General features: G+C 37.8%; 7 protein-coding genes across 7 annotated transcripts; 5 read left to right on the plus strand and 2 right to left on the minus strand. All coding sequences in view use genetic code 12, as the record gives it.

Moving 5' to 3' along the window:
• Positions 1–170: 170 nt before the first annotated feature.
• KGF56_002101 (uncharacterized protein) lies at positions 171–3,688 on the plus strand (the record flags this gene model as incomplete). The annotated part of the gene is made up of 2 exons (XM_049323294.1): positions 171–1,997; positions 2,354–3,688. 2 exons carry the CDS (start codon positions 171–173, stop codon positions 3,686–3,688), a joined length of 3,162 nt encoding a protein of 1,053 aa, XP_049180890.1.
• A 119-nt stretch (positions 3,689–3,807) lies between these two features.
• On the minus strand, positions 3,808–4,701 carry KGF56_002102 (uncharacterized protein; the record flags this gene model as incomplete). Its single annotated transcript, XM_049323295.1, has 1 exon — positions 3,808–4,701. The coding sequence occupies one exon, from the start codon at positions 4,699–4,701 to the stop codon at positions 3,808–3,810; it is 894 nt and encodes a 297-aa protein (XP_049180891.1).
• Positions 4,702–4,847: 146 nt separating this feature from the next.
• Positions 4,848–5,522, plus strand: KGF56_002103 (uncharacterized protein; the record flags this gene model as incomplete). Its single annotated transcript, XM_049323296.1, has 1 exon — positions 4,848–5,522. One exon carries the CDS (start codon positions 4,848–4,850, stop codon positions 5,520–5,522), a length of 675 nt encoding a protein of 224 aa, XP_049180892.1.
• Positions 5,523–5,884: 362 nt separating this feature from the next.
• On the minus strand, positions 5,885–9,391 carry RPA135 (DNA-directed RNA polymerase I core subunit; the record flags this gene model as incomplete). Its single annotated transcript, XM_049323298.1, has 1 exon — positions 5,885–9,391. One exon carries the CDS (start codon positions 9,389–9,391, stop codon positions 5,885–5,887), a length of 3,507 nt encoding a protein of 1,168 aa, XP_049180893.1.
• A 368-nt stretch (positions 9,392–9,759) lies between these two features.
• On the plus strand, positions 9,760–10,700 carry THG1 (tRNA guanylyltransferase; the record flags this gene model as incomplete). The annotated part of the gene is made up of 2 exons (XM_049323299.1): positions 9,760–10,494; positions 10,572–10,700. 2 exons carry the CDS (start codon positions 9,760–9,762, stop codon positions 10,698–10,700), a joined length of 864 nt encoding a protein of 287 aa, XP_049180894.1.
• A 154-nt stretch (positions 10,701–10,854) lies between these two features.
• On the plus strand, positions 10,855–13,302 carry GLN4 (glutamine--tRNA ligase; the record flags this gene model as incomplete). The annotated part of the gene is made up of 1 exon (XM_049323300.1): positions 10,855–13,302. One exon carries the CDS (start codon positions 10,855–10,857, stop codon positions 13,300–13,302), a length of 2,448 nt encoding a protein of 815 aa, XP_049180895.1.
• Positions 13,303–16,691: 3,389 nt separating this feature from the next.
• Positions 16,692–18,974, plus strand: GAC1 (protein phosphatase regulator; the record flags this gene model as incomplete). Its single annotated transcript, XM_049323301.1, has 1 exon — positions 16,692–18,974. One exon carries the CDS (start codon positions 16,692–16,694, stop codon positions 18,972–18,974), a length of 2,283 nt encoding a protein of 760 aa, XP_049180896.1.
• Positions 18,975–19,350: the final 376 nt, after the last annotated feature.

Consider the following 19,350-nt stretch of genomic DNA (forward strand, 5'->3'; position numbering starts at 1 on the left):
TTTATAGAAGGAACAGCTGGTTTACAGAAGGAACAGCTGGTTTACAGAAGAAAGAGCTGGTTTACAGAAGAAAGAGCTGGTTTACAGAAGGAATAGCTAGTTTACAGAAGAGCTGGTTTACAGAAGGAACAGCTGATTTGGATACAACCACCTGGTAAAGGGGGGAAAGAATGAATTCTAAGCCGAGACAAGGGTCACCGAGCTCTTTGGACAAACCAACAGCAAAGAGGTCGCCATCAATTTTAGTTACCGATGTGAGAAGTCACCAAGTTAAAGGAGCACGAGCACCGTTTGCTGGCCAGAATTTCAAGAAGCAACAACAACAGTTGCAAAAGCAGTTGCAGCAGCTGCAACAACAGCTGCTACCGCAGTCGGGCTATAGCTTTGAGCAGCTGCAGCACCAGCTTGCACTTCTGAAGAGACTAGCATTTAGGAACAAGTTCACAGATATATCTGTTGACAAGTTGTTAAGTAATTCGAGCGATATACCGTCAGGTCAAAGTAGAATGCCGCCAATGCTAGGGTATTCTAAACAATTGGGGTATAATACTCTGCGCAGGTCGTCTTCATCCCCACCACCACCACAACAGCAATCACTTTCGTCAACACTCTCGCGCCATTCAAATTTTCCCAATACAGAATCAAGGCGAAATATTAGGAGTATTCCAAAGCTTTCTCAATCTTTACCTCCTAGAACATCCAAGACATCTCAGAAATTAGTATTAATACCAGATCGCCATCATACTGGGTCGCCTCCTTTAAATCAAGAGTTGAGTCTGCCCCAGACCCTGTCAGAGGCCGCTGCCGCTGCCGACTTACTGGCGCAGATTATGCGATCTAGAGCAGAGCTCATGCCTAAGGAAAAACGTGCCCAGGAGTTTAGTCGCATGACGGCATACTTTATATGTGAAGAAATCAGCTTGTCTGATGTTGCGAAATTTTTGAAAAAAAATCATGAAGTGAAGCCAAGATTGTATGATGAGGCATTGTATGTGCCATATGCATTACCATTGTTGCCGGGAAACGATGGATTAAGAGTCAAGTCCAACAACTCATCAAAGTTGCAAGCAAAGAGCAAGCACATGGAAAAAATGATAATCAAGTCAGAGCAAACCGATCATTTATATGAATACTATTCTGGAGTTGAAACACCTGAAGATGCCAATAATTACTCAATGGATCCCGAGGTGGAAAACTACGAAAACAACACCCCTTTTGATCCATCAGAACCTCAATTTTTTGCTCCTCCTTTGGAAAATAGAGACGATGAATATAGGTCGAATGGAAGCGATCAAACTCTGCACGACACAGAAGAAGAAGAAGAGGAAGAAGAAGAAGAAGAAGAAGAAGAAGGTTCTACTAAGCAAAAGAAAAAAAGAAGATTCACCGATACCAACAGCTCTTCCTCATCGCTCAGTACCCAATCAGATGTTTCCAAGCATCACGCTGAAATGTTTGTATTTTCCTATGGAATTATTGTTTTTTGGAACTTTTCTGAAATTCACGAGAAGAATATTCTTGCAGATTTGGCATTTTCAGACGAAGATTTGCTCATTAATCCTATTGATGAAGAGGATATTGAAACCGAGGAGTTCCATTTTGAGTACGACAATCAAATCCATAGACCGAGGATCTACAACGATATGATTACTTTACGTTCGGGAGATCATTTGATAAAGTTGACGATGTCCTATGCAATTGCTCAGCTGACGAAACTTGGACTATTTGAAAGTCGCATGGTGAATATCTTACATCTGATTAGCAAATTACCTAAAAAACTAGCTTTGACTGGTCGCATTGGTCTCAAGAGAAATCAACTTTTAAAAAAATCGGGAAAATTGTTCAAACTACGAGTCGATGTCAATTTGTCTAGCTCAATCTTGGATACGCCCAAATTCTTTTGGTCGTTTGAACCTGCTTTGCATCCACTATACACAGCTGTTCGCGAGTATTTAGAAATTGACCAAAGAGTTCAAGTCTTGAACGATAGGTGTAAGGTATTTCTTGAATTTGTTGATATTGTCACTGATAGCATGAATGAAAAAAATACAAATAGGATCACTTGGATGATTATAGTGATTATATTCCTCAGCCTTTTTGTCAGTTTGTTTGAGTTTATATTGGAAATTTTATAGTCAAAGTCTTTTGTTGCAGCACCACAATCACTTACCTCTATGTACCATGGCCACTGACATCTTCACCACCTTCACCATCATCATCACCACCACCACCACCACCATTAATAAACTCTTCACTTTAATTTCCATTTGGTAGCGTATCATACTTACTCTTTTTCAAAATATCAAATCTTTGTACCAAGTTTGTTATCATTGAAAGCCATTTCTTTTGTAAGAAACATATGCCATTAGAGTCACGATATGCCGGTCAGTGTTCTGATAATGAAAACAAAAAGTACCATGTTCAGTGTTGCGGGAGTGTGCCGCCGTCTTTTCTGATAGTTCCGGAACCAGAAGAAGATATAGACATGATGGATGATGGAGAAGATAATCATATACATTCTATTCTCAAACGTAACAACAACGATTTTGCCCAAAGTAATACTATAAACTATGAGGACCCAGATCTTATGATTATGGAACAATCACCGGACTTTGAAATTATTGGGGGAAATATATCGTTTTTAATAGTCGATTCTAATTTCTTTATTGCACATTTGGATATCATTGAAGAGTTGAAAAATTTATCCATGAAGTTTCAACTAAAGATCGTGATACCGTTTTATGTTCTACATGAACTCGATGGGTTGAAGAGATGTCGCGGGGATACAGGATTATCCGGTTCTAATAAAGATGTAAGCGCTCTTGCGAAACGAGCTAATGATTGGATATTTACTGAACTAGCGCAAAGTCTGTCAGTTGTCAAAGGTCAGAAACTAAGTCAGAGGATTAACAAAGATGCTATCAAGGATGACTCTATACTAGATTGTTGTCTCTATTTTCTGCAGCGGTATTCAACCAATTTGGTAGTGCTTTTGACAGACGACAGGAATTTGAGTTCAAAAGCCCTAGCGAATGACTTGTCGACAATAATGTACCAGCATGATATAGATGCAGCTTTCATTGCTCAAAAATGTCTCGAGGAAAACGTAGCAAGATTTGGTAAGCGGGATAAAATTGAGGTGGTTAGTGATGGGAATGGAATACCATTGAACTTAGTTGCTGCGAAATCTGAGCCCACCCAACCACTAAGGTCAACAAAAGAATGGGAAGATAAAGTTTTACTGGTGGATAATTTCAACTCAAAAGATGAAGTACTTACTGCATTATATAATGAAATGAAAACGGTGCTAATATCTGCTTTACATCGCTGTATGGTTGTTGAGTTTAAGGAGGATTTAGACTTGGTTAGAGATTATAATAAGGAAGATGTGGTATCATTAAGGGATTGCAGTCAATTACTTATACGGTTCTGGATGACTGTTTTTCAGCAATACTTTCGAGCGATGCCAGGAAAGTTTGTGCCGTTTGAAGAGGAAGGAAGCGGACGAAATATTAAGAGAAAACCAGTTTACACTGATATACCAGAGGAAAATGATGTCAATAAATTTGTGACATTTTGGAGCGCAACATTGATGGTGATATATAACGGGGTGATGGATGACACTCAAACTTCTGCTTTAGAGATATTGGTTAAGAGGTGGAACAAAATGGCAGCATTAGTAGCTTAGCCAAAGTTTTCTCTTATTCCCTTCATAATGATTTGGTCTCTTGCTCTAAACACACGCACATACACATACACACACACACACATATATATATATATATACTCGCATGGGTCCATTTTTTATCATAGCTGTCCAATTCTTCGAGTTTTTTTTGGCGATGGAGAAGACGGCGCTTTGTCATCTTGGCTTCTTTTTAGGCCCAGCATCATGCCGATCCTTTGTCTTGGTCTTGTAGGTGATGAATTGGGAAAATTCTGCTTGTGTTTGTGACTGTCCGCCTCTTCCACATCCTCAACAACTTCCTTTTCGCATGCTAATCCTTCGTTTGCAAACTCCCATGGTATTGAGATTGCAACATCGATATTCTTGTCCAAAATTTGATTTCTTGAAAACTTTGCATCTAATCTCTTTTTCCGATACTCGTTAGTTGCTTTTTCTTGCCATTCACTTTGATCAAATGTATCAATTGACTCAGCATCGCCAATATTGTTTTTCCTATAGGTTTTAAGTAAGTGGTTTCCATGGCTTTGTTCGAAATTCGTGGCCACAAATCTTGCATACGAGTCCTTTACATCAATGATTGATTTTAGTTTGCATATTTGAAAATTTAAGAAACAGGTATTAGCAAATTGCTGGTAATTCAACTTTGCGAGAAACTCAATAGTCTCAGTTGGACTCAACTCTTGTAGATCAAACGTCCAATTTACCCCAATATCAACTTTAACCAATATAATTGGCCCCTTCTGGTCAAACGACAACCTCAGTGCCATTTGGGGCTCAATAGCATTCACTAATTCGGCCAATACCTTATTATTCACCTCATCTATACCTAAGCTTTTTGCTTTTGCAATCATTTCCTCGCGGTTTAAAACCTGGGCCCATACTTTCTTGAAATTGGTCAAATAAAGACTAGAACGGGGCTCCTTCTGCTCGGAATGAAAGCCATATATAACCTTTGGCGGCTGAATAAAATTTAAACTTGTACTATGCCATCTTATTGGCAATACCATTACCATAGGATCATATCCAATAATGAGATGAGATGAGATGACCTATCAATCTCCGTTTTTAAATTTCTTTTTTTTTTTTTTTTCGCTTCTTCGTATTCTTTCGGTAAAGAGCTTCCGTTTCTTTCCTATTGACAAAATTTGGCACCCAATAAATGATGATTGAGCAAGTGACATACTATACGGACCAATTACAAGAGATTGTGGAAAGAGTTTGGATAAATTATGATTGTACCAGTTCATCAAGGTATTTGATATCCCTAGCTGGTGTTCCTGGAGCAGGAAAGACGACATTTGCCAATCAGATTGCTATGGAATTAAGCAAGAAAGTTGCGAAAACAATTGTCCTTTCACAAGATGGGTTTCATTTGTATAGGTCAGAATTAGAAGCAATGCCCAATGCTCTGGAGGCAATAAGGAGGAGAGGAGCTCCTTTTACGTTCAATGCTAAAGCTTTTGTCAAGTTGGTTTCGATATTGCATGACAAATCTATTGAGATTAATGCGCCATCTTTTGATCATAAGTTAAAGGATCCTGTGGAAAACGATATTATGATAGCAAGAGATGTTTCAATTGTGATTATTGAAGGTAATTACGTATCCTTGAAGGACAAATTTTGGAATGATATCAGTTCATTAGTAGATGATACTTGGTTTATAATTGCGTCTGAACAACTTGTCCGATCTAGAATTATAAGGAGACATTTGCAAGCAGGGATTGCAAAGAATGAGCAGGAAGCGATTGAAAGAACCGACGGAAATGATTTACAAAATGCAAAGTATATTTTAGAAAACTCTAAAACTACAAACGTATTGATTGTGACGCGATAATTGGGGGAGAGAAAGAGAGAGAGAGAGAGAAGGAAAGAGAAAGAGAGATAAATAACCAATTACCAAAATGGAATAAAAATAGTCTTGAAATACCCAATCTACCGTTTTATTACTACCTGAATAGTTTTTACTCTTGTCCAGAGCGAGATAGTGTCCATACTCAGTAGCTTGTTGCTCAGTAGCTTGTTGCTCAGTAGCTTGTTGCTCAGTAGCTTGTTGCTCAGTAGCTTGTTGCTCAGTAGCTTGTTGCTCAGTAGCTTGTTGCTCAGTAGCTTGTTGCTTAGTAGCTTGTTGCTCAGTAGCTTGTTACACTATCTCGCTCTGCTCGATAGTGTTGATAGTGTTGATAGTGTTGTTGATCTCTACGTTGGCTCCACTTTATAACGCATCTTGATACCCATGGCTGATAACTCACTATCCAAATACTTTAAAACAAAAGGTATTGCAACTGTGGTTGTATCATCACCACCTACCCATTTCACGCCATGACCATCTTCCCATATTTCAGAATCACTAGCATATTCTTTATACTTGTCTAGTTTAGTTGAACATCTCCTGCACCTTATTGTAGCCATTGAACCTATTCTTGGAACAGATGTTTGTGTAGTTAAAATAGATCCACATGTTCGACAAATCGAAGTTTGCGTATAATCGGAACAGTTTAATAACCTATCCTGCAATAAGAAGGAAGTACCATGGCCAATTAATGCATCTCTTTCCATCTCTCCCACACGAATACCACCCGATCTTTTCCTTCCTTTAACTGGCTGCATTGTAAGTGAATTCACAGGACCCGTCGATCTAACTTGGAACTTATCATTCACCATATGTCTTAATCTTTGATAGTACACGCACCCAATATAAATGTCACATCTTAGTTCTTCACCAGTGGCACCAGAATACATAGGTTCGTTACCGTGAAAGTTGTATCCTGCTTTCAATAACTGTTCTCCAAAATAATCTGCAGGGGTGTCGGATTCACTAAACTTCCATGGTGTGGAATCTTGAGCTATTCCATGTAATGCACCTGCTTTACCAGCAAGAGATTCAACAAACATACCAATCGTCATCCGTGAGGGGAACGCATGTGGATTGATTATGACATCTGGTTGCATCCCACTTTCTGTAAATGGCATATCAATCTGGGGCCATTTTCTTGACAAAACACCCTTTTGTCCATGTCTTGAAGAAAACTTGTCCCCAATCAAAGGTTGTCTCGTAATTCTATACTTAATGGTGAGTTGCTGGCCCTCGGAGTCACCAGCATCATCGCCCAATAATTTGACTTCTTCAATATATCCAGGTTCGGAAGAATGGTATGTTTTCACCTTAGTTTTGCCCAAGGTATCATCAAAGTAAGCTACTATTGGATCGCCTTCTTCCATTTTCACCCCAATTATTGGCAATCCATCCTCGTCCAATTTGTCCCTCCATGTTTGGGGCCACTCGTCATCCCCAAAGCCGAAATGTTGCGAAATCGGATCGCCTCGTCTTCTTGATTGCGAGAGGTCAATTTTTTCAACCTTGTAAACTGTACCATATCCAAATCCCCTCTCGTCGGATGATTTATTGATAATCATGGCATCATCCATATCGTACCCCGTATATGAAATAACTGCAACTATTGCATTCATACCATTAGGGAAATTGTCCATTCCGTAATCATCGTATAGATTAGCTTTAACAATTGGTGTTTGTCCAGTTTGTAATCGGTATAGTTTGTTATCTGATCTGTGAACCAAAGCGGTACCGGGAGTACCCATAGTTTGCTTACCCATTTGACACTGGTACATATTTCTTGGTGATTGGTTGAAATCTGAAAATGGAGTAAGATTAGCCAAGATTGATAATATATTAGTTGGAGAAAATTCAACGTGTGAGTGAACATTGTTTTCTATTTCTTCTGGTGTAACTGCAATATCCATGTACACTTGTTCAAATGGACCAACAATATCCTGCTTATCCAAGGGTAAATATCTTACCGGTCTCATCATTCTTGAATGGCCTCCAAAAATATATAACCCAGGGTATTGACCTTTTAATGATGGAGGTACGTAACCAATTTCCAAGTTTAGTGGAAGTCCATGAGTGCCTTCAACTTTCCAAAATCTCAAAGTGTCAGCTATTATCTTACCTTGTTTGTGAGTAGTCCAACCAACGATTTTACCATCTAGTTGTACACAGCATAAATCTGGTCCAGCGGCAAATGCATTTGGCGGAGAAACACCCAACTGAGTTAACGCATGGGGCACTTTTGAGACGTCGGAAGCAGTAGTTGAAATTACACATTTATGCGCCAAGTGATTTAACAAACCACAAGGCGAACCATCCGGAGTATGCACGGGACACAAGAATCCCCATGATTCAGGTAACAATTTACGAACAGTGGTGGTTTTCAATTCGGCAAAAAAAGCACCTCTATGAACCATTCTGAAATGAGAAATAAAACGATGAAAATTGATCTTTTCCGCAACAACCGTGTACCCGGAAACTTGTTGTAAATCCAATCCTGATTGTGAAACCAAATTACCCGTTGATAAGAAGTACTGTAATTTTTGACCGATATTTTCGTTTATCTTCATGAATACTCTCAAAATGTATTTTTTGTCCATAAAATTAACACCTATGCCTCTATTGATATCTGACTGTATCTGTAATTTGAAATTTTGTAGATACTCGTCAATCTTTTCTTTAATGATCATACCAAAGAGGAATCCACCTAATAGGACTTCTTGATGCTGTGTGGCATCTGGATTATCAGGAGCGCTTTCGCCAGCAACTAAGGAGTACAATTTCCTAATCATAAATAACAACATTTTATACTTATCCTCATTGTTATCCAAATGCACCAAGACTATTCTCTTCAAGACTTCTTTACCAACATTGATATCGGACATATCAGGAGATGCACCAAACACAACTCTGAATTTGTCACCCAAATAAGCCAATGTTTCCTGTTGGGAATAAAGATTATACGATTTGTAAGTCCTCAACAATAATTCGAGACGATCAGTTAGAAATGAATTGTTTGTATCATGGCCTACAATTCCATCAAAGATTTCTCTATCATTAGTCTCAATAAGGGCTTTTAAAATCATCATTACCGGCACCAAATATTCATTTTTCTTCCAAGAAAAACGGAAAGTAACTATTCCATCATTTAAGTAGTGCAATACATTTGTTTGTGAGGTTTGGTCGGGTCGTACGCAACGTATTTGTACACCGTACTTGGAATAAGAAGCGCCTCTTTTGGCGAAAGATGGACGTATTATAGCCATGGCATGATTTCTTCTTTGCACAATCAACATACGAATCAATTTCTCAATACCGTTCACGATAAAGTATCCCCCTAGTTCATCACTTTCTTCCCTTGCATTGACCAATTGATCAGGCGACATTTTTTCCAAATGACATTTATTTGACTTGACCATGATTGGGATTTGACCAGCTTCTCTTATTTCGTTTTGTTGTTCTCCATCATTGACACTCCATGCGATATTCAACATGAGTCTTGCTCTATATGTAGTCATTCTTTCTCTGCATTCACTAGGTAATGTCCTTCTATTAATGGACAATTTATCCGTTTGTGCAACACTTGGTTTGGCAATGGATACAGACTCAACCCATATTTTGATCTTATTGCCCAACCCTGAATCATTTTTCGAGTCAAAAATCGTCTTTGCTCCAATATCCTTAACTGCAAGATTCAACAACCCTCCATTAGACCCTTCAGTTAAAGCATTAAAGGAACCAATGTGAGGAGCCACGGCGTTTTCTAAAAGTGGGTACGTTTCCGACTTGGATTTGCCCTTTGGAGGGTGTTGAAACCGCGTCTCTCTTTCTAAAGTCCTAAACTGTGCATGCGGCATCCTCCGTCACCCAGAAATACCAAAACTTATCACTGAATCAAAAGGTTAGATCTTGCTAATAAGGATGCAAATGAAAAATGAAAAATGAAAAAAAAAAAAAAAAAAAAAAGTTCGCGATGAGACACTTGGTAGCAAAGATGAAAAAGATAACAAGAGGGAAGCAGTAGAAGAAGTGAAGAATAGGGAACAGAATAGGGTCAAAGTAAAGAGGCAAGGTTTGGTGCGAGGGTGTAAGAGCAAGGTTTGGTGCGAGAGTGTAAGAGTAAAGTTGGTGCGAGAGTGTAAGAGCAAGGTTTGGTGCGAGAGTGTAAGAGTAAAGTTGGTGCGAGAGTGTAGGAAAGTCGAGATTTTGGTAAAGCAAAGAAGTAATGGCCAATTCCAAATATGAATACGTAAAGGCATTTGAGAGGGAAAACTATTTGCTTCCAGAGACGTATATTGTCATTAGAGTCGACGGGAAAGGGTTTCATAAACTTTCAAAATACTACGAATTTGACAAACCCAATGATTTGAAAGCTTTGCAAGTGATGAACTCAGCAGCATTACAGATTATGAAAAAATACAGCGATGTGTTGTTGGCATATGGGGACTCTGACGAATATAGCTTTTTATTAAGAAGACAATGTGAGCTATATGAGCGACGTGAAATGAAATTGTGTACTTTATTTTCCAGTTTGATGTCGACTTATTATGTCCATTTTTGGAACCTTGCTCATCCACAAAAGCCGATTCATTTAGAGATGATACCTACATTTGATGCGAGAGCCGTTATTTACCCCAATTTTCAAATTGTACGCGATTACTTTAGTTGGAGACAAGTTGATTGTCATATCAACAACTTGTATAATACCTGTTTTTGGAAATTGATTGAGAAAAGAGGCTTGACACCGCAAGAAGCAGAGAATCGATTAAAGGGAACTATTGCTAGTGATAAAAATGAAATCCTCTTTAAAGAATGCAATGTCAATTATAACAATGAGTTGGAGATATTCAAAAAGGGTACTATCTTTGTACGTGAAATTGAAAATTACCATCATGACACCGCCCCCAATGAGACAAGCTCTAGACAAAAACAGAAACAAGAGAAAACTAGGAGAAAAGCGGTAATTGAGGAATTTCATATAGACATTATAAACAATGATTCATGGTGGGAAAGCCGGCCATGGCTCAAACAGTAAAGCTGTATAGCTTGTATACAGCTCCACCGCCACCAATGAGACAAGCTCTAGACAAAACCAGAAGAAAAGCTGCAGTTGAAGTATCTCATAGTGGGAAAGCTGGCCATGGCTCAAACAGTAAAGCTGTATAGCTTGTATTCCAGGGGATTTGAAATTGATGTCTACTTTTCATAAAAAAAGGCGACACCAAAATTGCGACAATTCTTCCCTCAGCGTCAAAATTTTTTTTTTCCTTTTTCAGATTCATTACCCTTTACAGTTAATTAAGATATTATCATTATCATTATGTCATTGGCATCAGACGAGGAGCTCGTTTCTTTGTTTAACAAGGTTGGGTTTGAAGATAAAAAGTCTAAGGAAATAGCCAAGAATCTGAAAGTGGCGAATTTGTTGAAGCTGATTCTTTTAAAAGCTTGTGGTGATGAAAATGAATGTAGATGCGATGAAAAGAGGTTAGCGTTATTGCATCAATTGGCTGTTTTGGAGAACAAGCAAGGTCAGGAAGTCCCCAATGTTGAGTATTTGATTCGTGGTATTGAAAATGGAACAATAAAGACTAATTTACAACTTAGCGAAGGCATGAAATATTTGACGTCAACTAAGGAACCGAAGCAAATTGATTTCGATGAAGCTACTGGTGTCAATGTTGAGATCTCCGAAAAAGACCTCAAAATGGAGATTAGCAAGTACCTCGACACAATTGAAAAACAATTGCTTGCCGAAAGGTACTCCCTTTTACCAAAAGTTTTGTCTAATGTGAAATCTCAGCCAAGGTTGAAATGGGCTTCACCAAACTTATTCAAGCCTGTTCTTGATGAGCTATTTCTCGCCAAGTTAGGTCCTAAGGATGAAAGAGATACCAAAAAGAAGGAAAAGAAACCAAAAACTAGCGAGTTTTCAAACAAGGATAATAAGAAAACAACAACAGCAGCAGCAGCAGCAACAGCATCAACAGAACCCGAAAAGGAGAGATCAATGTTTTCGGAGGGATTCCTTGGCGACTTGCACAAACCAGGTGAAGAGCCACAAAAGTATCCCGAACTATTGAAAGCCCATAACGAGTTTATCAAGGGCAAGGTATATACACGATTCCCACCTGAACCTAATGGGTTCTTACACATTGGGCATTCAAAAGCAATTATGGTTAATTTTGGATATGCCCAGTTTCACAAGGGACAATGTTATTTAAGGTTTGATGATACCAATCCTGAGGCAGAAGAAGAAATATATTTTGAGTCGATTAAGGAAATGGTTTCATGGTTAGGATACAAGCCATGGAAAGTCACATACTCATCGGATTATTTTGATGAATTATACGAATTAGCAGTGAAATTGATCAAAGCTGATAAAGCTTATATTTGTCATTGTACTGCTGAGGAAGTTAAGTTAAGCAGAGGACAAAGGGAAGATGGCTCTATGGGAGGCGAGCGATTTGCATGTAAACACCGTACTCAATCCATTGAGCACAATTTAGCTGAGTTTGAAAATATGAAGCTCGGGAAATACGCTATTGGGGAAGCCACATTACGTATGAAACAAGATTTGACTAGTCCATCGCCACAAATGTGGGATTTGGTAGCTTATAGAGTATTAAACAAGCCTCATCATCGTACTGGAAGTAAATGGAAGATATATCCAACATACGATTTTACGCATTGTTTAGTTGATTCTTTGGAGAATATCACTCACTCATTATGTACTACCGAGTTTATCTTGTCGAGGGAGAGTTATGAGTGGTTGTGTGACGCATTGCATGTATACCGGCCAGCACAACGAGAGTATGGGAGATTGAACTTAACCGGTACGATTATGTCCAAGAGGAAGATTGCCAAGTTGGTAAATGAAGGATATGTTAGAGGTTGGGATGATCCCAGACTATACACATTGGAAGGTATTAAAAGAAGAGGAGTGCCACCTGGTGCGATATTATCGTTTATCAATACATTAGGTGTTACTACATCCACAACAAATATTCAAACTTCCCGATTTGAAAGTTCTGTGCGCAGTTATTTAGACCACACCACACCTCGGTTATTTTTAATTTTGAACCCCATTGAAGTTCATATTGACAATTTGGATGATTCATTTTCTTTAGATATCGAGATTCCTTATAAGCCGGGCACTGATGTTAATCATTTGGGAAATAGGAAACTCACATTTAAGAACAAGATTTATATTGATAGGAATGATGTTAGGGATGTAGCTGCAGATAAGCAATTTTTCAGGTTAGCTCCCGGACAACCAGTTGGATTAATGAAGGTTCCATTCAATATTAGTTTCAAATCGATTGAAACAGGGGATGATGGTAAAACAATAGTTCATGTAAACTATGATGATTCTGAAGCTAAGCCAAAGAAGCCCAAAACATATATTCAATGGGTTCCTGTTGAAGATAGTATTCGAGTTAAGGAAGTTCGGATATATAATCAATTATTCAAATCCGAGAACCCAGCAGCGCATCCGGATGGATTTTTAAAAGATATCAATGAATCCAGTGAGTCAGTATTGTACTCTGCAGTAATTGAATGTAATTTTAACGAAATTAGACAAAAGTCACCAATGAATTTAGAGATTTCGGGATCCCAGTTTAACATCAAGGAAGAAAAGGGGAACAATACTATTAGATTTCAAGCATTAAGAGAAGGGTATTTTTGTGTTGATAAGGATGACAAGGATAATGGAGAGTTGATTTTGAATAGAATTGTTACTTTGAAAGAGGATGCTAATAAGTAGATTGATAGCAACACTATTGACTAGCTGCCCACTATCGACGAGACCAAGATAATGGAGCACACTGACTAGCTGCCCAGTATCTCGCTCTGTTGAATCTACAGTAATATTAATAGAATCTATAGCAAGTACTTAACATCATATACAATTAATCAGCTAACATTGGCTCTCGTGGTTGCAACAAGGTACAAAGTGTTGCTCCACTTGATTGTGTCGCTCATCATGGTTCTCATCACGTGACTTGCTCCATGTTAAATTGCAGTTTTTTTCTTTCTATATAAGGGAACAAGAATTGATCCAATCAAGTTGACAAGTGAAGGGGGAGGGGGGAGGAGGCTTTTGATTCGAATTGATTTTATGCAAATCAAGAGTATATTCAAAGAGTAACAAAATTGAGTCTTTTCTTATCTTAAAATTTCTTTGGTAGACCCCAAGAAATAAACCTTATCTCTATTTTTGTCAATGATGGAGATGATGGGGATTAGAGAGAGTTTTCAGTAGTGGTTTGTAGAGCTTTAGCTTTTATTATTCACAACCCTATTTAGTCTCCAAGCAATACATGTTCCTGCAGAAACTGACATATACTGCTTGTTTACCAGTGGTTGTGCGAGGTTTGGTGGAAAAAAAAATAAATAAACCCAAGTGATCAAACAGTGGTTAGAGATTATGGATTAGCGTTTCCTTTTAGAGAGAAACATAAATATGGTTATGAGCCTATTGCATTCGACACTATGGAGCAGACCGAGATAGTGGAACACACTAGCTGCCACTGACAAAAGCACCTGAGAAAGCGAGAAAAAAAAAAAAAAAGAAAAAGAAAAAGATAAAGGCCCTAGCTTTAGATATCTAGCTTTGGGAGTTATTCGTAATTGACTTGTAGCACTGTAGATGTTATTACTTATATAATCTTTAATAAGTAGGAGGTTCCCGTATTTGGAGTTTAGTTTCAATTTTAAATTAGACTAAGCTCAGAGACTTTGGGGAATTACTATAGAGTGTAACTTGTTACTAGTCAGCAAAAGTTGAGTCAAATAGCCCCGGTTATTACATCAACGTGCATTCTTCAAATGAATGGCAGGAGCTTTATCTATGAGACATGTAATCTTGAGTCAAGGAACCATATCATTATCATAACCATAACTAAAAAAAAATGACACAGTTGGATGCAATAAAACCCGTGTGTCTTGTATACTGAAACAGTTTGGATGTGCATAAAGAGTAATACAATTGGGATGAGTATCCTAAATACAGTTGGGATGAGCATCCCAATTGTGTCAGTTTTATCATATTTTTCTACATTTCCCACTATGACCACTTCACTCTTATTCACCGCCTTCCGGTAACGGTGATAGTTTCCGGAGATTCAGTGTTACAGGGGACTCATTGCTACAGGGGGAGGCGACATGACGGTGGTATGATTAATTCGTAATTTATCCAACCCAAAAAACAATTAACCAATAAAAATAAAAAGCGAAAGTTTCTTGGTTTTTTTTTTTTTTTTTTTAAAGTAAGAGATGAAGATACGGGGTGTAGCATGTCTAACCATGTTTAGTGAGGTGGGGATAAGCGTGCAAATTGGTTATATTTTGTGTGGGTCAAAGAAAAAAAAAAAGCGCATCAGGTGTTAAAAAGTAGATAAGTTGCTAATTACTCTGGTCATCGCCAGATACTATCAAGCAGAGCGAGATAGTGAAGGACAGAGCAAGACTATTGCAACTATCGAGCAGAGCGAGATAGTGAAGCACAGAGCAATACTATTGCAACTATCAAACCCGTGTATACTGACCAATACTATTGAAACTATCAAACCCGTGTATACTGACCAATATTATCGAAACTATCAAACCCGTGTATACTGACCAATAATATCAAAATTATCAAACCCGTGTATACTGACCAATACTATCAAAACTATCTCGCTTCGCTCGATAGTATGCTTCGCTCGATATTGTCGTAAATCCACTAGGGCGGATCTCAAGTATCATGTAAATTTCCAAAGTCGTATTGACACGAAGCAAATAATTCTTCTCTACCTAACCAGATAAGGTAACACAATTTACACAACTTACACAATTTCTACAAACATACACAATTTCTACTATAAACATTTATTCTTTTTTTTTTTTTTTTTTTTTTTTTTTTTTTTTTTTTTTTTTTTTTTTTTTTNCTTTAAAAATTTTTTTTTTTTTTTTTTTTTTTTCTTTTTTTTTTTTTTTCGTGTCATTTTTTCTCTGGCCATTTTCCTGCGTCGATTTTTACCTCCTTTGTCATCTTATCAATTTGAAAAACGTTTCAAAGAACAAAAACTAAACATAAGGAGTAAAAGCCTCCAAAACTTAAAACTCACACTATCGAGCAGAGCGAGACTGATACTATCAACACTATCGAGCAGAGCGAGACCGATACTATCGACACTATCAAACCCGTGTGTACTGCGACCAATACTATCGATAGTGTTGCTAGTGTTGCTAATTTTGTCGAACCAATCAATAGGTGTAGATAAATTGATTCCTCACCTTAGAAATATTACAACCCATAAAAAATATTATTGAAACCCAACAGTAACATTCATTGCACCCCCTATTGAGATAGGTATATACATTAAATTGTGTTACACAAATACATCTCCGACTAAAATAACACAAACGTATAATAAGGTTTCATTCATTTTTTTTACTTTTTTATTTTTTTATTTTTCTTTTTTTTTTTTTTTTGAGTTCATTTAAATAGAAGAACAAAAGAGGAGAAGTTTTCAGTGAAAGCTTCAGTTGGATTTAGCAGCAGTTGCTGTTTGTTGAATTGGGATTACGTATATTACGTTGGGTTCCTTATAGAGACCGTAGTTGTAAATTGGAGACTGTTGCAAAATTATACAGCAGGACTATATACATACACCCTATATCGTATCATTTTGCAGCAAAACTGTCGCATCATTATAACTCATTTGTCGCATCGTTGCCCCATTTTGACTTATTTGTCGCATTCATTGGTTTGCTGTCATCCCCTCAACTAGGGTCACCTTTTTTTTATCGAGTTGAGCGTCCCCTTAACTCAACATTTTTATTGGCAGCCATTTTCACATTGACTGCTATTTCTTGGTGACTGCCATTTATATTGACTGCCATTTCTTAGTGACTGCCATTTTTTAGTGACTGCCATTTCTTAGTGACTGCCATTTCTTTTTTAAACACAACTCCTGAATACCCCTTGGTTTAAGTTTCAATCTTATTCCTTTGCATAGCATACCACAGTAATCACGCACATTAGATCTTACTACACACACACACACATTAGATCCACATTAGATCCAACCACATTAGCATATCATAGCATATCACATATCACATATCCATATCACATATCCATATCACATATCTTTACTTGTTCTAACTATGACAACAATTGTGGCCATAAAGTCAGTAGACACAACTACAGGAGCTACACCCAACGCAAATAAATCCACAGCCACCACAGCTATTCTGTCGGCTTCTTCCACAACAAACTACACTATTAGTCCTCCATCAACAGTTAGTTCCTCCCCCATCTTATTCTACCAACAAAACTCACCTTCTCCCACAATATCATCTAATGAATCTCTCGATACAATCAAGTCTTCGTCGTCTACTATAAAACAACAACAACAACAACAACAACAACAACCAAAGCAACAACCGATGTCCATAACACTAGTACAGCCTCAACCAATGTCCATATCCACAACCGTACATATTCTGATCAAACCACCAAGTCCTAGTCCACAAGCATCATCATCATCATCATCATCATCATCACAGCTCACTCTGCAACCTAAGAAAAAGAAGCTCTTGAATATACCAAATTATTATGTCCCTCCAAAAAACAACTATACCTTATCGTCAACGTCGTTGTCGTCGTCATCATCATCCCCAAGCATAGATACCCAGCAACGGCCACAGCAGCAGCAGACGCAGCCACCGCCACCGCTGCTGCTTCTGCTGTCGCTGCAACTGCTGTCGCTGCAACTGCTGCTTCTGCTTCTGCTGCTGAAACCACAACCGCCCAAACTAGTTCGTAAAAAATCAGGCGAATTAGTCAAATCATCACTAAGACTAAACCGCTCTTCATTATTGCAAAGATCCTTGTCATCGCCAAATTTCATAAGCAACAACCACAATAGTAATGGAAGTGAGTCACCTAGAAAAAGCGTCCGTTTTGCTTCAAGGTTAACTAATGTCAAAATGTTTGATGAAATGGAATCACCTGCATCAGTCTCATCGAGAAATAGTCCTTGTGACTCACCACCTAACGAATTACTGCTGGTGACAATAAATAGAAGAAGGCGCACAAGGCGAGGAGCAACAGATTTGAATGGTAGACCAATACTATCAGACTTGGATGATTTACTTGACGTGGCTCGCGAAGATTACGATTTTGAAATGTTGATGAAGATGAATTCCAAGCCTAAAAATTTTCAAACAGATTCAAGAAATAAGAATCATTTCGACTGGAATTGGAGTACTAGTTCAAGCAGTGATGAAGAGAATGAACAGGATGAAGAAGAGGAAGATGAAGGAAGAGAAGAAGAGGCAAAAGGTTATGTGAGAGAGTATAGATTACTTAAACACAATCTACCAAAGTATAGAAGTTTTAATGGTAATGACGACAAGATTTGGATCAGCTCGGCATATTTGTTAAAGTCTTCAGATAAAACACATCTTTGTGGATTTATCCAAGTGCAAAATTTAGCATATGAAAAAGATTTGATGTTGAAGATGACGTTGGACGATTGGAAGACCCTGTTTAGATTTGGTGGGAAAAGCATTATTTCATTTGTTAAGAGCATTGATAATCATATTGATGAGTTCAAGTTTATGATAAACTTGAAGGATATAGAAGACGTGAATGGAAGTCTGGGAAAACAAGTGCAGCATTTGCAAAATGGCAATGATAATGTTAGTGTTATAAAAAGGAGGTTGCAATTATGTGTGAGATACCAAGTTGCTGGTTGTGAATATTGGGCAAACAACTCGGGGAATAATTACGTTTTTGAAATCAATGAAATTTTGAGAAAACCGTTTACTATCAAATCAAGTGGAGATGGAGTACATGGTATTCAGTTTAGGAGAAAGAGTATGGGCTCAGCAGCATCAACAGCCTCAATGGAAGAAGTTTGCTCTAAATTACTACAACACCAACAAAACACTACTCTCGGCCATCTAAATTTGAAAATGAATGAATTGTCTCTTTTCAACAATTTTCAAGAGTCGATATCAACAACAACAACAACGACAAATGTTAATATTACCAACACTATGACAAATAAGAATTCAACCACCCCAGCATCAAGAAGACCCCTCTTAAATAAGTCATATTCATTAAACGATATCTGTGGGAATAATTTCAAGTACTCTAATCTTCAATCCACCATGGATCATCGAAATCTCATTGGAGGAGGAGGAGGAGGAGGAGAAGAAAAAGGTGCATTATATGCTGACATTGACTATACTGATTTAGTTAAAAAGTTTTGCTTTGCTAATAGTAATAGCAATATTCATCTTCAACTGGGGAACAAAACAAATAAAGTGAGTGCTGGTATTGGCCGTAGCATGAGTCCCAGTGGGAACGGCGGATGTGCTGTTGCACAAAGTGTTGCTTCTACATTTCAGCATTTCAGTGACTCCTCAATTCATATTTAGAGAGAGAGAGAGAGAGAAAGAAAGAAAGAAAGAGAGGATATATCAAGAGACAGGAGACAAAGGAAAAAGAACTAGAGCTACAGATGCTCTTCCCCCTCCCTATTTTGTTACCCCCCTTTAGCCCCTTTTTGAGATTGTTTTGTTTTTTTTTTTGTTTTTCAATTCATTTAGTTTTTCAACTTTATAGATTCTGTCTTATAAAGAGGAAGCCAGGTTTGTTTATCAAGACTACCAACTTTCTTTTGTATATAATAAAAATTTTTAAGAAAAAATATTAGAAATAAAAATAAATCTTTAGCATCCTTATCTTCAACAAAGGGACCAATGTAAGAGCTTCAACGCGGTTGTTTTTGAAGCTCACTTTCTTCAACAAGAG

The sequence above is a fragment of the Candida oxycetoniae genome (genome assembly GCF_023343755.2).
Source record: "Candida oxycetoniae strain CBS 10844 chromosome Unknown scaffold13, whole genome shotgun sequence".
NCBI lineage: Eukaryota > Fungi > Ascomycota > Pichiomycetes > Serinales > Debaryomycetaceae > Lodderomyces > Lodderomyces oxycetoniae.